General features: G+C 38.6%; 1 protein-coding gene across 34 annotated transcripts in view; it reads right to left on the reverse strand.

Moving 5' to 3' along the window:
• CAST (calpastatin) overlaps positions 1–20,671 on the reverse strand; it is a 115,586-nt gene that overhangs the window by 92,224 nt on the left and 2,691 nt on the right. For 29 of the 34 annotated variants that reach the window (XM_078365135.1, XM_078365134.1, XM_035291178.3 and 26 more), the window contains exon 2: positions 10,349–10,411. The exons of the other annotated variants lie outside the window; for them this stretch is intronic. In XM_078365135.1, the coding sequence (XP_078221261.1) occupies positions 10,349–10,411 (63 nt within the window). The remainder of the gene's footprint in view (positions 1–10,348; positions 10,412–20,671) is intronic. 34 annotated transcript variants of the gene reach the window in all.

Genomic DNA, 20,671 nt, shown 5'->3' on the forward strand with positions numbered 1-20,671 from the left:
GAGGCAAACTGCTCAGTTGTTTTTCTATTACCATTCCCTATCCAATGATACTACATTTTGTATAACACTGATTCTTAATTTGAAGGCACATTATTCTCATATTCTTTTAAAAAAGTACATCCTTAGCTTCTGATAAAACAGCTCATTTAATAGTGATGCATAGTGTCTGGTACAGTGGCTCATGCCTGTAATCCCAGCACTTTGGGAGTCCAAGAAGGACAGATTGCCTGAGGTCAGGAGTTTAAGACCAGCCTGGGCAACATGGTGAAACTCTGTCTTTACCAAAAACTAAAAAAAATAAAAATAAAAAAATTAGCTGAGCATGGTGGCACACACCTGTAGTCCCAGCTACTTGGGAGGCTAAGACAGGAGAACCACTTGAACCCAGGAGGCAGAGTTTGCAGTGAGCCAAGATTGCGCCACTGCACTTCAGCCTGTGCAACAAAGTGAGACTCCATCTCAAAAACAAACATACAAAAAGAATAGTAATGCAAAAGTCTTTAATTCTAGCTATTGACATATGTTTCTGCATGTTGCAGGTAGTTGGTTTTAAAACAAAAGCACTACTAAAGTTAATAAACTATCAAATTTCCCTCATTTTTCAATGGGAAAGGTGCTGCAATATATAATCAACCGAAGAATTTGAGCCTCTCCCCATCCCATTGGTAAACATCAATATGAGACTCACCTTTATTGCCAAAAAGTTCTCTTTACTGACCTAATAATAATAATAATAATAAAGTAACACCAATAATAATAATAATAACAATAACAGGAGCTAAGATTTACAGAGCACTTCATCTGTTCCAGGCACTATTCTAGGCACTTCATATGGATGGTCTCATTGATCTTCGCATTGACTTTTATCTAAGAACTATTATTATCCTCATTTTACAGATAAGAAATGTGCCCTTAGTGAGGCAAAGTAACTTGCCTAAAGACACAGTTAGGAATTAGCAGAGCTTGGAATTAAATCCAGGCATTGAACTCTAAACCCTATACTCAGAAAGTATCATGTGCTGCTTCCACAGAAACCACAGATCAATAGCAGGTTAACTGAGTTATGAGTGTGGCTCTTCAAAGCTTTCACAGCAAATGAGAAAGAGGATGCTCTCACTGTGGTCTCAGAATAGTAGAGAGCTTTTGTCCTGAATTTTGTAAATTTTCTAAATTTCTCTCAGAATTCAACCTGAATTTGTATCATAAAATAGATTGTTTTAATGCCTATATAATGCCAGAAGTTTTAATTGCAGCTTTTGAACTTAAATTCATGCAGCACTCACGAAGACCTATCTGACAGGTTCCACATAAGAAATAATTCTAATATCTATGTAAGTAAGTTTTGCCCATAGGAAAGCAAGCAGTGACCAACATTACTTCATGATGCATTACAGAGGAAGACAAATATACCAGGACTACACAGAGAAATCCCCAAAAGAGGCGATTTGAATGCCCTGTGATGATTAATCATCTCCTACTCATAATCCTCTCACTCCTCTGTTAAAACTCATGAAGGGCTGAACTGATACACAGAACAGAGTTTAAAGTGAAAAGCCATTTCACAGGTTGCACCTGAAGAAAACGAGAATAGAGGAGCTTGATCCAAAAAGCTGAACACCGTCATTATGGGCCAATTCCAAGAATTCCTGGTATTAAATTTTCTCTCTAGAAGTTTCTATTTTTTCATTTTCTCATAGAAGACAGCAGAACTGTACCAAACACCAAAGGAAGCCCCTGAAATGCCAAAATCTAGGCAGGAACTCCAACCCAATCAAAGCCAGTGGAACTAGATTGAAAAGCACAATTGGGGAACCACTTGTGTCATGCATCTGAAACAGAGCAAGCTAACGTCCCTGAAAGACACCCTCTCTCCTAAATGCTCAGACTCCATGCAGAAATGTACCCATCTAGAAAAATCTAGCAGTCACACTTCTTTGGTAGGAGTTCTCCTCATGAGGCAACCTATCTTTATTCTCCATTAGTGCCTCTCTTTCTAACCCAAGTCAAAGATTCCAAATCCTGGAAACCAACTAGGCAGAAAGCTGGTGGGTTGAGTGGAGTGGGGCAGGGCGCGGGAGGATGGGTTGTATGCAGGGTGTGTCAGTTGCATGCTGCACCTGGAGGTGCGTACAAAGTTGCCTTCTTGGGGGTGGAGGTAAAGAGTCCCATTAGCAGTCCATGCTAAAGAAAGGAGTTCTTCCCTGCATCTCATTTCATACAGCAGATGTTCTGTAATGAATGAAAGTCTACTAGGTAGTGGGAATTTTTATCAGGATTGTGCATATTCACCTGCCCAACAGCTGTAGCTCTGAGGAGATTTAGCTAGCTTGGACATGGAGAGAAGGGCTAAGGACAGTGTGCTCATCACAGCTGACAAGCTCTAGAAGTAGGTCAAGCTCTCCTTAAAAACGAGTGACTAGAAAGAAATTTTGCCTCTCAAAACCAACACAGAAAGGAAGAGGGTGCCAACATCTTGAAGACTGAAAAAAATCTCATAAAATGATACACAATAAGAAGAAAATTCAGACAAAAGTGTGCATCTTTGATAGGAAACAAGATGTTATTACTTCATGAAATGGAGTAGAGAGCTACAGAATTTTAACTGGGTGACAGGAGCAGGGTTGTGGGGGTGTCCCAAAGATGCTCACTGTTCCCCAGTTGGATGTGTTTTCCCAGGTCCTTGGGCCTCACTCACCCAAGAATGGGGGGAGGTGGTGCGGTGAGCTTGTTCAAGTAAGTATCTGACACAGAGAGTTTGCTGAAAGCTATTTATTAGGCAGAGAGAGAGAGAAAGAGAGAGAGAAAGAGAGAGAGAGAAGAAATAGAGAGAGAGAGAAGAAATAGAGAGAGAGAGCTCCCATGCTGTCATGGGAGGGGATCCAGAGAGGGAAATCCATATAGGTAAGGGAGTAGGGGGAATTTAACCCTGGAGTTACTCCCACCCCATTCAAGTTCTTGTCCAGTAAGAGGAGTTCTTCCAAACTTCCTCTGGAGTCATTAATCTTTGACTCTGATATTGGATTGGTTGCCTGGCCCACAATCAATGCCTCCTCCCTCAGAGCTTTCGGCAGGCTTTCTAAACAAAGGAAGCTCACCTAGACTTTCTACCCATCTCTCATGCAGGAAAGTTAGACAAAGAACTTCAAGTTCCCAGATGGGGAGGTGGATGGAGGTATGGCTCTGGGAAACCATGCCCCTTGTGGACTGGAAAGAGAAGTTAACACAGTCCCTTAGACTGAAATGGAAAGATAATGGAGTGAGACAAAGAGATAAGAGAGGATATGAGGCGGGCACAGAGAAACCAAAACCGAAACCAAAATTTAAACCTGTATTAGAAGTTTCAAAGAGCAGAATTTAGAAATAAAATATATAGAGGGGGGCAAACTTCAGAAACTCTCCTAGAGTGCAAGGGTAAATGTCAGCAAAAGAAAATGGTGAGGCAGATGATTAGTGAATGTCTAATGTCAGAATTACAGTAGTCCCTCTTATTTGCAGGGGATATATTCTAAGATTCTCCCATGGACACCTGAAACTGCGAATAGTACTGAACCCTGTATTCACTATGGTTTTTCCTATACATACATACCTATAATAAAGTTTAATTTCTAAAATAGGCACCATAAGAGACTAACAACAACAATAATAAAATATAACAATTATAGCAATATACTATAATAAAAGTTATGTGGATGGGGTCTCTCTCTCTCTAAATATCTCATTGTATTGTACCATGGGTAACTGAAATCATGAAAAGTGGAACAGCTGATAAGGAGGAACTATTGCATGTATATGTTTAAGAAGAAACAAGGGAAACTAAAATAAGAGTAATAATGAAGAAATAACTAAACAGATATTCCAAGACAAATTAATAAAGAAAAACACATTAATATATAGGGACACCCTGGCAGTATTTTTAAATTGTAAGAACAAAAGAAAAATAAAATCTTGCACCAAGGCTAGAAAAATAAGCTTCCTAAAAAGTAAGCCAATTAGGCTGCCTCAGACATCTCTGTAGCACAAAAAGCCAGAAAATCGTGAAGCAATAGATATAGAATTTTGATGAAACAAAACTGTGACCCGAGAATGTTGCACAATTTTGTATTGATTGACTTTCTTGTCTGTCACCAAAGAGAAAACATTCTTACATTCACACATACTCAGAAAATCATCACTGTGCTCTCTCCCTGAAAAAAATCTTAGAAAATACTCTAATCAATGAAACAAAAATTTCAAATGAAAAAAATGGGGAAACCACAGTTTGAAAGATCTTGTAACTTCCTGAAGTCAGTTTAGCCTCCCAAGTCGGACACCCAGCACGGGCCTGTGCTGGCCACTTGGGGCTGGATCTCCCGGTGAGCCAGGGGTGACTGCCTCAGTGCAGCTTTTCAGCTTGGCCTTTCTTGGCACTGAGACATGAGCTTGTGCAGCCACAATCAACTCCCCACAATTAATAAGGACTCTTTGCCATGACACATAAAACAATGTTAAAATAATGTTTGCTACAGTACTCTTCTAGAACTTGCTAATGACAGCTAAATCACTTATGGGAACACTGTCACAAATTACTTCCTGAGTAAGAAGTAAATTTCTCTCCCTTTCAAAAACAGAGCACAAAATAATGACAGATTAAATGCCATATTGGATGCCAATATATTTGAATAATGATTTTCTATATGCTTAAATGCCGTACACACTGATGGGTCTTTTTTTAATTGAAAAAGATTTATCTATCACAAAGCACATTATCATTTTCAGACTAGGCCCTATTCATGATGCTCCTTTGCGATCTCTGCTTAAAAATCAAGATATGCAGCATTTAACTAAAGGCAACATGCACACACAGAAAAAAGATGCAGGAAAATACACCAAGATGTATATAGTGTCCATCTCTTTGGGTGCTAGAATCCTAGATGAGGGTGTTTATTTTCTTTGAATTCCCTGGTACTTTCTAAATTTTTTTCGATGATTATAGTTTAGCTGCACAATCATTAAAAAGTACAAAATTGACATATATAATAATTATAAATACATGACATTATCACATTAATTTGAGAATATACACACAATCTTATAGCAGTAGTTACAACTAAGCAGTAAGACTCAGGGTAATACTGTTTTTCACAAGTATGTATTACTTTTGTGATGAAAAAAAGTCTAACTTCATTCAAAAAAAAGTTTAAAACAGTTTCAGTCATTCAACACTTACTTCATACATTTTAGAAAGAGGAAAGGTAAATAGTGATGAAAAGAATGCTACCAATGCTATTATAGTAAGGAAAATGTTACAAATATCTTTTCCTTTAAGGCATAATTTCCATTCTCTTTTATTTATATCTTCTTTTCTTTACTCATAAAAATACACCCATTGTTAAATTTGAAGCTTTTAAAATAGGCTCTCTGAGATCATGCCCATTTTATAATTTAAATTCCATTCCCAGGACTTCACTGAAATTTGTTGCTAAAAGATTCACACTCCCACAGTGTGGCCAGATGTGTCAGTTACATCCTTTAAATAGATTTGATTGCAGGTTTGGAAAGACTTATTTGTTTTACTGTATTTAAAGTTTCTGATGTTAAGTGTTTTCATTTTCCTCCATTCTAGCTATTTTATCTTTGGCTTGTTAGTCCATGCAACTTTTGGTGCTATAATCCTCTACATCTAAGAAAGAATTGAAAAATTCATAACAATTAGTATAAACAAGCAAACATAACTAAATTCTCATAGATGCTTACCTTACCCTATCCTCAAGTATTTGTATTTCAAATGTAGCATGAAAAGTGATATGTTAGTTGCAACATTCTATTAAAATTGCTGCAGGTGGCTGGGTGTCGTGACTTACACCTATAATCCTACCACTTTAGGAGACTGAGGCGGGAGGATCACTTGAGCCCAGGACTTCAAGACTAGCCTGGGCAACATGAAACTCCATGTCTACAAAAGATAGAAAAAACTAGCTGGGCAAGATGGCACACATCTGTAGTCACAGCTATTTGAAAGGCTGAGGTTGGAGGATTACTTGAGCCCAGGGAGGTCAAGGCTGCAGTGAGCCATGATCACGCCACTGCACTCCAGTCTGGGTGACAGAGTAAGACCCCAACTCAAAAAAAAAAAACCAAACTGCAGGTGTCCTAAGATCACTTAACAGTTGTGTTGGGGTCATATTCTGAAAAAGTAAAAACTATTGACAAATAGCGAGGGAGAAAGAGCTCTGAAATTCACATGGCTATATTCAACTCCATGTATTTTTATATATGGCAATATAATGATGGTTCTCACCTAACCCTCATCAATTTTTTCTTTTGGTTATACTCTCCCAAAGTCCTCTGTGCCCTTTTCTGGCATCTTTAATTAAAATGCAGCAGGGTAATAAAAAGAGAAGAAAAAACTGTAAAGAAGTACCCCTAAGACAGAAAGCAAATTTTCAAACTGATATTGTTTTTTTTTGTTTTTTTTTAGATGGAGTTTCACTGTTGTTACCCAGACTGGAGTGCAATGGCATGATCTCGGCTCACCGCAGCCTCCGCCTTCTGGGTTCAAGCAATTCTGCCTCAACCTCCCGAGTAGCTGGGACTACAGGCGCGCACCACCATACCCAGATAATTTTTGTATTTTTAGTAGAGACGGGGTTTCACCTTGTCGACCAGGATGGTCTCGATCTCTTGACCTCGTGATCCACCCGCCTCGGCCTCCCAAAGTGCTGGGATTATAGGCATGAGCCACCACACCCAGCCACAAACTGATTTTGTTTGAAAGGCCCTGGTTTGTACTCAGAGGCCTAACCATTATATTTGCATATGCTTAGGGGCGATACATTATTTAACGTTTGAAGGTACATGCCAGTTTGGAAATGGATTACTAAATCCAAACTAAGCTTCTTAATCTCACGTTTTGTTCAACAGAGCAGCAAGTAAGAAAGTATTTGGGAGAAATAATCAGTTTCAGGAAGTCTTTCTCTGGTAATTTTGAGAAGAAAAGGGGATGGCAACAAACCATGGATGGTAGGCAGGGCAGATAACAAATTCGGATTGCTCATGGTTTTATGATCATGAACATAAAGGCTAACATAATGCCTAAGTGGGATAGTTTCTGTGGGAAGTAGAAAAGTTCCTTTTTAAAGTTTCCTTTCTTGTTAAATAATAAGTGTGCTAATAACTCTTTGTTAAGCCCTATCCTATGGAGCTGTTAGACATGCCATGCCTACAGGAACATAGTACATTCTATGTCCTTGTACTTTAACCAAGATATCTGTGCTGGACATGCTCACAGGCATGTCCCAGTTCTCCATTGCTTTTACCTGTTTAGAAAAGTTTTACGTTGTTAGCCAATCGGGTTTTAGTTTAGCTTGTGAGGTCTGGCTCCAGCCAACAAAGATAAGGCACAGCAGTAAGGAGGACCCCAAATGGGATAGATTTGTCTGTTTTTCCATTGTTCATTGTACTCTTGGGGTAAGATGGCTAGTGAGAGTACCTTTCCTACAGTCCAGGAAGTAAAAATTGCATTGCTGAAAAATCCTTTGTATCAGTGCTGATTTTTCTTTATGGCATCGAGCATCTATTTCCAACAATTTCCTTGAACTGTCTCCAGGACACACTATCTCATCAATGACTTATTTACACATAACATAAAGAATGAGGCCCTTTGAGGCAGATCATTTTGGAAATATACCTTGACTACCAAGTCACCCACCCCCATGCTTGGTCACCCTAGCAAATACATATGGGCAGAATTTAAGGAGAGAGAAGAGCTCTAGGAACCTCTTCCAGTTTTGAGTGCTGTCCAATTCACAAATTATTCTTTGTTCAAACAAATTCTGTTAAACTGATTTTGTCAAAAGACATGATTTAAGCCATGGGGGCAGAGCAAGATCTCTATCCTCTCTTTGCTTCTGCTGGTTGGGACAGAGCTGAAAGACTGATATGTCCAGGCTCCATCACAAGGGCAGGAGTCACGAATGTGAATTTACCAGTAATATAATAAAACAATGTCAGAATTGCTTGAACGGCCGATAAAGAGAAGAAAAATCCCCTGTTCCTTCTTTAAAGCAAAAGTTCAGCCTTTCAATTTTTAAATCAAAATAAAGTCTGCCTCTTCTAACAGGGTTTCTTAACAGTGTTTTCCTTTCTAAACCTTTAATAAATCTGGAGATGAGAGGCATTATAATCCAGACATTATATAAAGATTTATCTATGTGCCATCAGTTGTTACATACCAATAATGCCTGTATATCCAAGGTATAATATTTAAGTTTTCAAGTTATAATTGGCCAGAATGACCATATGAGTCTTGGCTTTGTATCCATTTGACCATATTGGAAAAGAAAACTTCCTTTTTATGCAAATAACCTTGATTAACATTAATAGAGGGTAACATCCAAAAACATTTACTAGTCTGGAGAGTAAAGGAACACTCTGGTTTTCAATCAGGAAGTGTTCAATATTTGTTCAATATTAATTTGATATATAACCTATCTGGAAATATATTTAAAGGGTAGCATTGATGAATGAGTTAAATGACACTAGGTAGATTTTCATGCTGGGAAAGGAAGAAACTGGTTTGTTTGTTTGTTTGTTTGTTTGTTTGTTTGTTTGTTTGTTCTGAGATAGTCTAGCTCTGTCGCCCATGCTGGAGTGTAGTGGGGCAATCTCGGCTCACTGCAACCTCCACCTCCCGGGTTCAAACAATTCTTTTGCCTCAGTCTCCCGAGCAGTTGAGACTACAGGCACCTCCCACTATGCCCAGATAATTTTTGTATTTTTAGTAGATACAGGGTTTCACTGTGTTGGCCAGGCTGGCCTTGAACTCCCGACCTCAGGTGATCCGCCTGCTTCAGCCTCCCAAAGTGCTGGGATTACAAGAGTGAGCCACCTTGCCCAGCCAAAATTGTGGGGGTTTTTAAAATGGAAATTTAACTTTTAATAATTTAACCAGTAAGCAGGATGAAATCTTAGTATGTTTACTTCTACTTCCTATTTTTAAAGAAACATTTGCCTTTCATGGCTATAAAAAATTCACTACAGACTTGCTTGGTAAGAAACAATCTAAATTACATTTTCCTGGGTACTGGTAATTAAAACAATGGTACAAAATGGAGGCATACACTTTAGTATAGAATGGATAGCAGGTTCTAGCTATAACAGCCTCCTTACATATTAACTATTTTGAAACTGCAGAAAATAAGCTGAAAGAAGAACTAAATTTCAAAAAAAAAAAAAAGAAAGAAAGAAAACCTGACTAATGTTGACAATATAGAGAAAAAATGATCACTTGATGGTTTCTAAATTTCCATACACCTTTTAGAACCTGGCTATAGGACCTTTACAAGTTAGAAAAGACTCAATTTCCAGTGGATGAAGATGGATATATCATCCAGTTATATTGAGATTTAACACATAAAAAGCAGGTAGAGGGAGGCAAATCCTGTACCCTTTGGAGGGCAGAACTTTCACATGACCCCTTGGTAGAGAAGCAGGTCATTCTTGACAGTGTAAACAAAGAATGGTATGTCATTCAGTGAAAGACGAAACTCACAGCCTCAAAGAAAACCCATCTCAAGGTGGGGAGATTTGGTTTTACTAGTTTTCCACAGAATCTGTGCAAATAAAAGTAGTTATCTCTTCCTTTTGTTTATGAACCTGAATGACTGGTTAATCTGGCTATCCCTATCCTCCTTTCATGGCTTAGTGTCAGAAAAAAAGATTTTTCTTTCTACTACAGCATTTGTTTTCCTTTCTACACTTGCCATGTTCACCAACAAAACAATTTGGATTCACCAATCCTATAGGGAAAACACCCTAAGCAACCAAGGCCTCTTTCTAAATGGAAAGTATTCATACAGGATCTGTTCCCAAGAACATGTTTTTAATGCATTTTTAGTGATTTCCCTTTATATTCTTTTTTTTTTTTTTTTGAGACAGAGTTTCGCTCTTGTTACCGAGGCTGGAGTGCAATGGCGCGATCTCGGCTCACCGCAACCTCCGCCTCCTGGGTTCAGGCAATTCTCCTGCCTCAGCCTCCTGAGTAGCTGGGATTACAGGCACGCACCACCGTGCCCAGCTAAGTTTTTGTATTTTTAGTAGAGACGGGGTTTCACCATGTTGAATACGATGGTCTCGATCTCTTGACATTGTGATTCACCCGCCTCAGCCTCCCAAAATTCTGGGATTACAGGCTTGAGCCACCACGCCTGGCATCCCTTTATATTTTTGAATTAAATATTGGTTAAATCTAAATTTACCAATATGAAGCAAAGTAGAAGCTCTTTGCTACATCATTGTTTAATATTTCAAGGTAGACTTCACAGTTTAAAAGCAAGAGAAAATGTAAGTCCAGCATTGTGGAAATTATTACCTCATCTGATCCTTTCTTTTCTCCTGGTTTGGAAGGCGATTCACTGTTTTTTTCACTGACATGCTATAAAAAAGTAAAAAATAATGCTTAATAAAGGAAGATAAGACAGATGATAGTAACTTTTATCCCCAAAGGCTAACTACATACCCTTTTTTGTTTGTTTTGACTTTTTTGTTGAGATGGAGTCTCACCCTGTCACCAGGCTGGAGTGCAGTAGCGTGACCTTGGCTCACTGCAACTTCCGACTCCCTGGTTCAAGTGATTCTACTGCCTCAGCCTCCCAAGTAGCTGGGACTACCAGCCTGCGCCACCACACCCAGCTAACTTTTGTAGTTTTAGTAGAGATGGAGTTTCACCGTGTTGACAAGGATGCTCTCGATCCCCTGACCTTGTGATCTACCTGCCTCAAACTTCCAAAGTGCTGGGATTACAGGTGTGAGCACCGTGCCTGGCCCCTCCCCCTCCTTTTTTTTTTTAAAGGACCACTTTAATCTTCTTCCTAAGAATGTTGGTAATTCACAAATTAGGTGGCTTTCAAAAATCAAGGGATGCTACAGACATTCATTGGGGATCCAGAAGGTCAGTCTGTAATTAACTAGATGCAGAGCTGATGGTGATGCCAAGGTGGCATCTTGTCTCCTACAAAATGTCTCATGAACTTCAAGCTCAAGTTTTAAGCATGGTAGACATCTCATTTATCAAGGAGATGAGACCTCTAAGAACCATGTTTCATCTGAAGCCATACTTAAGGCTCAGTTCAGCATGGACTCAAGAGTCCTCCAAGGGACTTCCCTAGAGTTCTTCTATGTATTCACCAATGCAGAAAGATAAGACCTGAAGGACAAAGACCATACCTGAAACTTCTTCTATGTATTATGGATTTAAGATTTCATTATGTCTATAAACAGAATTATTTTTCTTACTAGGACACTGAGGATAAATGCAATTTTCTTAAAGTTTTATTTTATTTTTAATGAACACATAATTTGTACATATTTATGGAGTACAAGGTGACGTTTTGAAATTACATATTGGGTAGTGATCAAATTGGGGTAATTGCTAAATCTATTGCCTCAAACATTTATTATTTCTTTGCAGTGAGAACATTCAAAATCCTGTTTTCTAGTTATTTTGAAGTATATAATACATTACTGTTAACTATAGTCACTCTACTGTGCAATAGAGCAACAGATCTTATTCCTTCTAACCAACTGTCTTTATACCCATTGATCAACCTCTCCCCCAAAGGCAAATATTTTTACATGGGGCATAAAAGCTTCAAGTAGCTTACATATTCATTTGTGTTGGTGACAAAATAAGCCATAACTTTACTGAAATTTTTTGAGACATGAAAAAATAGTTATGCATTACTGAATAGGGTGTGCAAAGAATTATTTCATCTCTGGCACACTGTGGGATGTTCAAGAAAGTGGGAGCAGAGAGCAAAACAGGAGAAAATAAAAGTTCACCATTGAATTCAATCCTAATCACCATCAGTTGAATCAAAATATAAAATACTATTATGTTCCCTAGAGAAGAATCATAAACTGGACATGTAGGTCAGTGAAATTATTTGAATTAAGAATGATAATAATAATGGTAATATAATAATTTATAATTATACACAAGACACTCGTATCGAGTCTCATTTGATACAAAATAGAGGCTCATGTTGTTTCATAAATGAGAAAACTTAGAATAATAGTGATTTGATGGTGCTTACAAGGAAACATGACTAGTAAATGGGAAAAAGTCACAAAGCAGGCTTTCTGACTAAAATCTGTCGTTTGCCATTAGAACATGTTAAATGGAATTAGATAATATTTTCTTTAATCACATTCACCTATAAAAGCTTGCTGCTCTTGCTGCTGAAGTGTACTGAGCTCTCTGAACTACTTTTGATTTTCCGTACTGGCCAACTCATAAATTGTCCTTTGCTTGAATAAGCTCTGTTAAATTTGTCTAAAATTTTATTTAAACATCCCTAAAAAAATTTGTCTAAAATTTTATTTAAACATCTCTAAAAAACATTCTACAAAGACGGAGATTACCAAATCTTCCAGAACTGGTAATTTTAGAACCATAATATCACATTTAACTATTATCTGTAATTCATATTTCTTCAGATTACATAATGTAAGTAATAACAATAATAGCCAGTGTTTTATTGGGTGTTTACTGTTTTGAGTGCCTCATTTACTTGTCAGGAGGTGTAATTATTCCATTTTACAAATGAGAAAACTTTAAAAGGTGACTTGTTCTTGTTTGGTACAAGGTTCCAAGCTCTCCACAGGGTCTCACTCTGCTTTCTGCTTTGTGGCAAATATATATCATAATTTATTACCCTACAGTAAATGCACGTACAGACTTTTCTCCCTTAAAATACAGAATATAGATTTTTAAAATGCTTTAAATTGTTTCCTAATGATAATTCAAAAGGGATTTCCTTGTAGACGTATAGATTAACTAACATTATCAGTTACTTGCCTCTATTGATATGTTTAAAACCTCTCAAAATTATGCAGCCTCCAAATAATAGTTTGGGAGGGACATAAGTAAGTAATGAATGCTTTTTAAAATGTTGACTTATAATAACAATTTTTAAATTATGTATTATGAGCATTGTTATTTTTTGACTTCAAAGGAAATTGTTGCTCACAATAGAAAGCTGTTTTAAAATAAGCAAAAGTATAATGGCATCAATAAAACTCACTTATAATAAAAGCCCAACTTTTTTTAAACTTCATGGATATTTTTCCACTTCCTATTTTTTAATTTTTTTTGAGACCAAGTCTCACTCTGTTGCCCAGCCTGAACAGCAGTGGCACAATCTTGGCTCACTGCAACCTCCTCCTGGGCTCAAGCTATTCTCGTGCCTCAACCTCCCAAGTTGCTGGGATTACAGGTGTGCACCACCACACCTTGGTAATTTTTGTATTTTTAGTAGAGATGGGGTTTCACCATGTTGGTCAGGCTGGTCTGGAACTCCTGACGTGAGGTGATCTGCCCGCCTCGGCCTCCCAAAGCTCTGGGATTACAGGCATAAGCCACCACACCCAACCCAGTTCCTATTTTAAGCCCATCTTTTTATTATGAAAAATATCCAACAGACAGAAAAGTTGAAAGAATGATACAATGAATGCCCATAATCCCCCCACTCAGATTTCAACAATTATTAACATTGTTGCCATATTTTGCCGTTTGCATGAGAGAGAGAGAGAGAGAGAGAGAGAGAGAGAGAGAGAGAGAGAGAGAGAGAAACAAGTGGGCACTACACGTCTTTACATACCTGTATTAGAAAGTAAACTGAAGACATCCTGAAATTTTAACCCTGAACTTTTCACCATGCCTCTCCTTAAACTTGAGCACATTTTCCCAAGTGGTGTTGGTATATACCCAATACCATTATCACCCTAAGAGAATTAACAAGAACTTCCAGTAAATAACAACTGTATCAAGTAACCATTGCCCTGATCTTTTCTTGGAGCTTATGTAATATTCAGCAGTCTGTTAATAATGTAAAATCTATTGTATCTTTTCACTGAGAGAGATTTATGAAATAATTGAGTACTTTTCACATAATTGAGAGGATGGAATGAAATACTTGGGGTGACATATGTCAAATTTGATCCAGCTCAGGAATCTGCAGGAGTCTTTCTAACAAGTGAAGAGAGAAAACTCTGCTGACGTGTAACTGCTGGATTGAGGAGAGTGAGACAAGCAGGGAACAGGGAAGGAGTGACAGCTGGGAAAAGAGAATTGAACCACAAAACTAATTAGAGAAAAGAAATGAACACCTCCTAAGCATCTGCTCTGTGTTCGGCCTAGTGCCAGGCATCTCCTATGTGGTCTTCTTTGCTCCCCACAGCAACTCTAGGGAGTATCCACTGTGGCCTTGGTTCATGGGTAAAGAAACTGAAGATCTGAACAGAGATGCTCTCCATGGTCATATTGCTCAGGATTATGAGGACCAGAGGCCAGGCTACTTTGGATCTAGTGAACAGCTAACTGAGATCTTAGGATTATCATCAAGAAAGTCTTTAGAGCAAGCCAGTGCTCTGGAATGAAAACAAAACAAAAGGCACGAAAAATAACAAAACAAACGCTTCCTATTCTAAAACTTGTTTTACAAATGAACTGAACACACAATACTTACAAATTCTGTCCTGTATTGGCAGCTAGAGCAGAGGCCAAAGACAGGAAGAGCAGGACAGGATGCCGCAGTAAAGACTGTCATTGGGAGGACAAGGCCGTAGAAGACAGGAGACTACCTTGGGGCTAAGATGAAGGTGGTATGTGCTACAGAAGCTCAGAGCCAGAGACAAAAACCACATAAAGGGCTTTGCTGTCTTCACTCAGGAAGGAATAATCTTCCAAACTGTTTCACTCCCATTTTTATCACGTAATTGGCAAGTAGAACTGTCCTTTGTCCTCATTCTAGGTGGCAGCCCCTATATGTTTAAAATCTGCCATAGCAAACCCATAAATCTGAAAAAAAAAAAAAAAAAAAAAAAAAAAATCAACAAGAGCTAAGTGCAATAAGGCTCAGAGCCTGAGCTCTCACCCAGCTCAGGGAGGGCTTCTGCCAGGGTAGAAGTTTCAGCTCTGCCACATTTGGGCACCCGCCTGTTGTTACCCAGATACACACATATACATAGACAGCCAAGGAAACACCTCACACAAAACAAGATAAAAATCAGAGAAACTAGCCTGGCATGGTGGCGTATGCCTTGTAATCCCAGCTACTGGGGAGGCTGAGGCAGGAGAATCGCTTGAACTCGGGAGGCACAGGTTACGGTGAGCCGAGATGGCGCCATTGCACTACAGCCTGGGTAACGAGCAAAACTCCGTCTCAAAAAAAAAAAAAAAAAAAAAATCAAAGAAACTTCTTCACATATAAAAGAAGCAAGAAGGCTGGACGCAGTGGCTCACACCTGAAATCCCAGCTCTTTGGGAGGACAGGACCGGGACATCACGAGGTCAAGAGTTCAACATCAGCCTGACCAACATAGTGAAACCTCGTCTCCACTAAAAATACAAAAAAATTAGCCAAGCATGATGGCGCGTGCCGGTAGTCCCAGCTACTGGAAAGGCTAAGGCAGGAGAATCGCTTGAACTGGGAGACTGAGGTTGTGGTGAGTTGAGACCGCACTGCTGCACTCCAGCCTGGGCAAGAGAGTGAGACTGTCTCAGAAAAAAAAAAAAAAAAAAAAAAGCAAGAAGACAGAAAAGCAGCCCTTGCCAGTGTAAGTCCAGTTGTGAAAAGAATACCAAATGCTAGTGTGCTTCTGAAATGCCATTTATTTATTTATTTAATGGGTCTTCCTTTAGGAGGAAAGGAAAACATTGTAAAGTAAAATTGTGGTGATGGTTGTGACCGCTCTGTGAATATACTAAAAAATATTGTATCATATGCTTTAGTGGGTGAATTATTCAAAAACTTAAAAATTTTCCTTCTTCAATTTGGTGACAATTTCATCAAGATAGTATTTGCATGTCCAGGGACAGCTGTGGAAAAATCATGGGGCAATAAAAGATTATCTTGGTGTCCTCTAGACTCTCAGAGTGCATGAAACTCAGCTCTCTACCCTCACACACACTGAGAAAGGCTTGTTCCAGGGGTTCCCGAGGATCACAAAGCCTTCAGGTTAGCAGTGGGTCGCATACTTCAGTGCCTGTCACGAGCACCTGGGAAGCTTTTAGAAACATTTGTGCCAGGGCACAGGAATTTAGATTTAGTTTAAATAGAATGGGGCCTGGGCATGGATAAATTTTCTAAAGTTCTCCAGCTGATTCTAATATACAGCCAGGACTGAGAACCTCTGGTTTTGGGGGAAGATTTGTGGACACCATGATAGGAAGTGGAAGCTTCTGCTCCTCAAACCATCCCACTGTGTCGGCACCTGCGGGGAGGTTCCCAGGGTCAGGCAGACTGGGGCATCTGTGGGCTACTCCTGGGTAAACTTTGATTGCTCAGTGAAGTAGCACAGTGCCCCATGTCCACACCAGTGTTTCCTAATTCTGAGCTTTGCCCTACTAATGAAGCATCATATTTTCATATTTGCACATTAATCTCTATTTTCTCAGTAAAGCAAACAAATTAGCATTTTATTGTACTCTCTCTTGCTTACTGATGACTTTATAAACTTACATATTGCCTTCCTAATCACAGGATAAATTATATCCTTTTTTCCCTAGTGTTGGTAGGACCACAGCAAATAATTCTTGATTGAATGACCATGTTTCCACAAACCTATAAACATTCTCTGAGAAGTACTTTTGCTCTTTTCGGATCAGGAAGCTAGACAAAAGAGAAAGAGGCCAAGAAAGTAGATTGAAAAATTAAGAGACAATGTGCAAATTGGTATTTTCCACAAAAATACCTTAACATTTGTATATGTGTTCTAGTTGCTAAAGCAAGATGATTCAGCAAACAAGCAGAAGGACCAAAGCTTCTGTAAAGTTGGTTTTGTTTCAGAACAGTCTCCCTGGGTGCAGATCCTAGGAGCGTCTGCCTTCAGGTGGATTCTTTGTTCCACTCCTGCTCTGTTCAAGTTGCAGTGGGACTTTGCTGGCTGCAATTCTCTTGATGGATGGCCTCAAGTAGTGTTTAGCCAACAGCAGGTACTGCCAGAAGACTAGAGGTGGTGGGCGGGTGGGATTCCCCTTGCCTCACCCCCTCCTCCTCCAGTAGTACCTCCTGCAGGAAAGGTCAGCTGTGATTCCAGCTTCTGCAAGGTGACCCTTGTCCTCCCAGTGTCCAGCTAGACTAGGGTTGGTAGCAGTTTCCTGTAATTTCTAATCTCTGTGTTGCCTCACCCTCTCCTCATGGCTTCCCAGCCTCTTCTGTTACCTGGGTAACCAATTCCCTGTTCCATTCTGTTTGTTTTAAATACTCAGGGTCATTTCAGTCTCTTAGTTGACTCTGATAGGGCAGAAAGAGCATAGATTTGTAAGGCTACGTGACCATGGGCAGATAATTTAATTTTTCAGTTTCTTCTTGTAAAATAGGGCTAATGGTATCTATTCCAGGGGCTGGCAAATTTATATAAAGAGCTGACATGAGGAGCCTGGCCCACTGCCTCATTCATTCTAAGAATACAATTAAAATTATTACATTCCCTTCTTTTTCCTGGCAGCAATCTGGCTGTGGTGAACTAGAAGCCAGTGGGCAAAGGTTTGAGGGTTTCATGTTCTAAGGCTGTAAACACTAGAACAGATGTATTTAGTATTTTACTTTTCTTAAAGTACAAATGAACCGTCTAAGGTTCATCTGATAAAGCTTTTGTTTAGTACTTTATCTCATGACTGTGTATTATATTTATTCTCACATCTTCATATTATACTTAAGGAGATAAACTACATGGGGGTTAAAAAATTCATTTTCCCAACAAAACTACAGCAATTTACTTACAAGGATGACACTTAGATTTGCAATTCCCATGCTTAAAATATGTTGAAAGGGTGGGTGTGTGTTTGTGTGTGTGTGTATGTGTGTGTGTGTGTGTGCTGGCGGCTGTGAAGGTTAACAGATAAAATAAGATTGGCACAATGTTGACAATTATTGACACCAATGATTGGTATATGAAGAGGTCATTATACTCTTCTCGCGTTCTGTGTACTAATGCTTACTATGTATTAAGGATTAACTGCATAGCTGTAATTCTGAAATCCCTATGTCTCATTGAACCCCAAGTGTTCATTTATCTCTAACATTTTAAGATTTTAGTGGACATGACAAGATGACACCATAAAGGTACATGCTCTTTGTGTCCAGTTTTCAGAGGTGGCATCTATTGCCTGTCACAGATTAGCTCCTAGGATTTACCTGAAGTAAGGCTTGATGAGTTTTTCCTAAGTCAAAGGGGGCATCATGAGAATTTAAATAGTTACTTTGTTGCCACAGCAGTCTGTCATGAGAATGAAATGCAAGAGGCGGCACAGACCACCACACAACATTTTTTGTGTGTGTGTCCACTGCACTCTGCACAAAACTGACACACAGCAGGTGGACAATAAACAACTGTGAACATCTCTGACCTTTAGCAAATGTATTCTTATGTTCTATGAGTTTTCTACAGTCGAAACAAACTCCATACATTTTTAAGAAACTGTAACTTTAGACCTTTTTCTTCCTGAGTTAACTGAATTTTCCATCTGAGGAGATAACTTACATAAACAGTGCTTACTGGATGGAGTTGTTCCTGCATTTTTCTTAACTGGAAGACATCTGATATACTCCCCCCCACCCGCCCCCACTTATGGTGGCTGTAAAGCTTTCTGGGTATGTTTTCATGAAAAGAAAATGAGAGAATTTAAAGAACAGAACTTTAGTGTCTGTTAATATTATTTTCATCTTTAATATGTCTCAAGGAGGAAAAATGATGGTCTATTTATAGTAATCTTGTATCTGCTGAGACAATCTAGTCAGAACTAATCACCCACCTATCCACCTTGGAATCTGACATGACCACCCACTGTTCCCACCCCCAAAGGGCTATAGCATTCTTTGAAAAGCACTTGTAGAATATAATTAACTTTCTGGGAAGTGCCAAAACTGATTAAAGAAAAGTATTATCAGATGCTACTCTTAGTTTAAAAGGCTTATACACAATGGGAGCAAACTAATTCAAAGACTGTTAGGTGAAAGAGAATGGCTGTATTTGACCTCTGTGTTTTCATTACCCTAAACTCTGTGGCCTTTTTGCAGGCCCTATTATTTGCCTTCCTTAGTCCTAAAATTCTCTATGAGCGAGTGATCTGTCCTGCCATGGGAGGCTTGCAACACTCTTCCCAGGCAGGCTGCAATGATGGGGCCTCCCAAATGACTGTGCTCCTTGATCATGCTGTCACTAGGTCTATGGATCTAATTAGGGTAAGAAACACCTTTAATTAACATAGCCTAATAGAATCAACTTGTGATTCAGGAATGTGATTACTGGTGTGGGCCAAATTTACCTTCTTTCATGCTTGATCATTACATTGCTCATAAGATGTTCTTCAAATCTGGCCTTTCAAAGTTGTGTGTGTGTGTGTGTGTGTGTGTGTGTGTGTGTGTGTACTACAACCACATAATTCTTCACAAGATAAAGTCAATACGATTGATGGCATTCAATATGGAAACATACACTGTGATGTTTCACTGACTAGCTTTAAAGGTGGCATGCTGTTAAACAAACAGCTTAGGTATGTCTTTTAGTTATTTTATTTTATTCTGCCTAAATTTTGAAAGTTAGATCATTTATAAACTCTTTCAGTCCTTAAAGGATTCCACAAAGATATTTTAATTATAGGATTTACCTGAGGTATTCTGAGATGTCTGTATATATACGGACATCTGTATTTGTATCTGTAGATAAATACACGTAAGAATCTATATCTATATATGTATTACACATGCCTGTGTACATATAGACATCTGTATTTATATCTGTAGACATATACACACATAAATCTATATGTCTATATATGTGTGTATTATATAAAAATATGCACATTTATATGGGATCATATATGTTTATGTATGTATATATGTATGTAGATATTTTTTATATATATATAAACTGGCTCCATGGACCTTTGGGGGATTTATGGGTGTTCTTTTGGAAATCTCTGAACTCCCTGAAGGTATATTGGAAACTGCATTTTGTGTACATGTGTATGTATTTTGTTGTGGGAAAGCAGTCTATAAATTCCATTTGATTCTCAAAATTGTCTCTGACCACCTACCTATCACCAAAGGAAAAAAAGAAACTTTAGGAGCCCATGGTCTAGAGCTATACTGTCCATTAGTATAGCCCCTAGCTGCTTGTGGCTACTGAATACTCTTGAAATGTGGCAAGTGTGAATTGAGATGTGCTGTTCATGTAAATATACACTGGATTTTGAAGAATTGATATGAAAAAGAATGTAAAATATCTTAATGGCTTATCCATTGATTACATATTGAAATAATATGTGGGATATAGTAGGTTAAGTAAAATACAACAATTAGCACAGATTTCACCTGCTCTTTATGATGTTGTTGTTGTTAAAGTGGCTCCTTGGAAATCTAAAACTACAGATGTGGCTCCCATTATATTTCTGTTGGGAAAAGTTAAAGCTTGATCACAATCATGTTGCTGGTTCTAGGAAGTTCCTACTAGCAAAAAGTTTTGATGACAGTACCAAAATTGGATTCTAAGAGAGGTTTCAGCAAAAACATCAGACTATGACTAAACAAAACAAGGTTAAAAGCATAGATTTAAACTCCTTTCATCCAAGTAACCCAGCAGTTTCCTTTAGAGAATCATGAGTGTGGAAGGAGAAGTCTGATGTCAGCTC

This window comes from Callithrix jacchus, chromosome 2 (assembly GCF_049354715.1).
Source record: "Callithrix jacchus isolate 240 chromosome 2, calJac240_pri, whole genome shotgun sequence".
Classification (NCBI taxonomy): domain Eukaryota; kingdom Metazoa; phylum Chordata; class Mammalia; order Primates; family Cebidae; genus Callithrix; species Callithrix jacchus.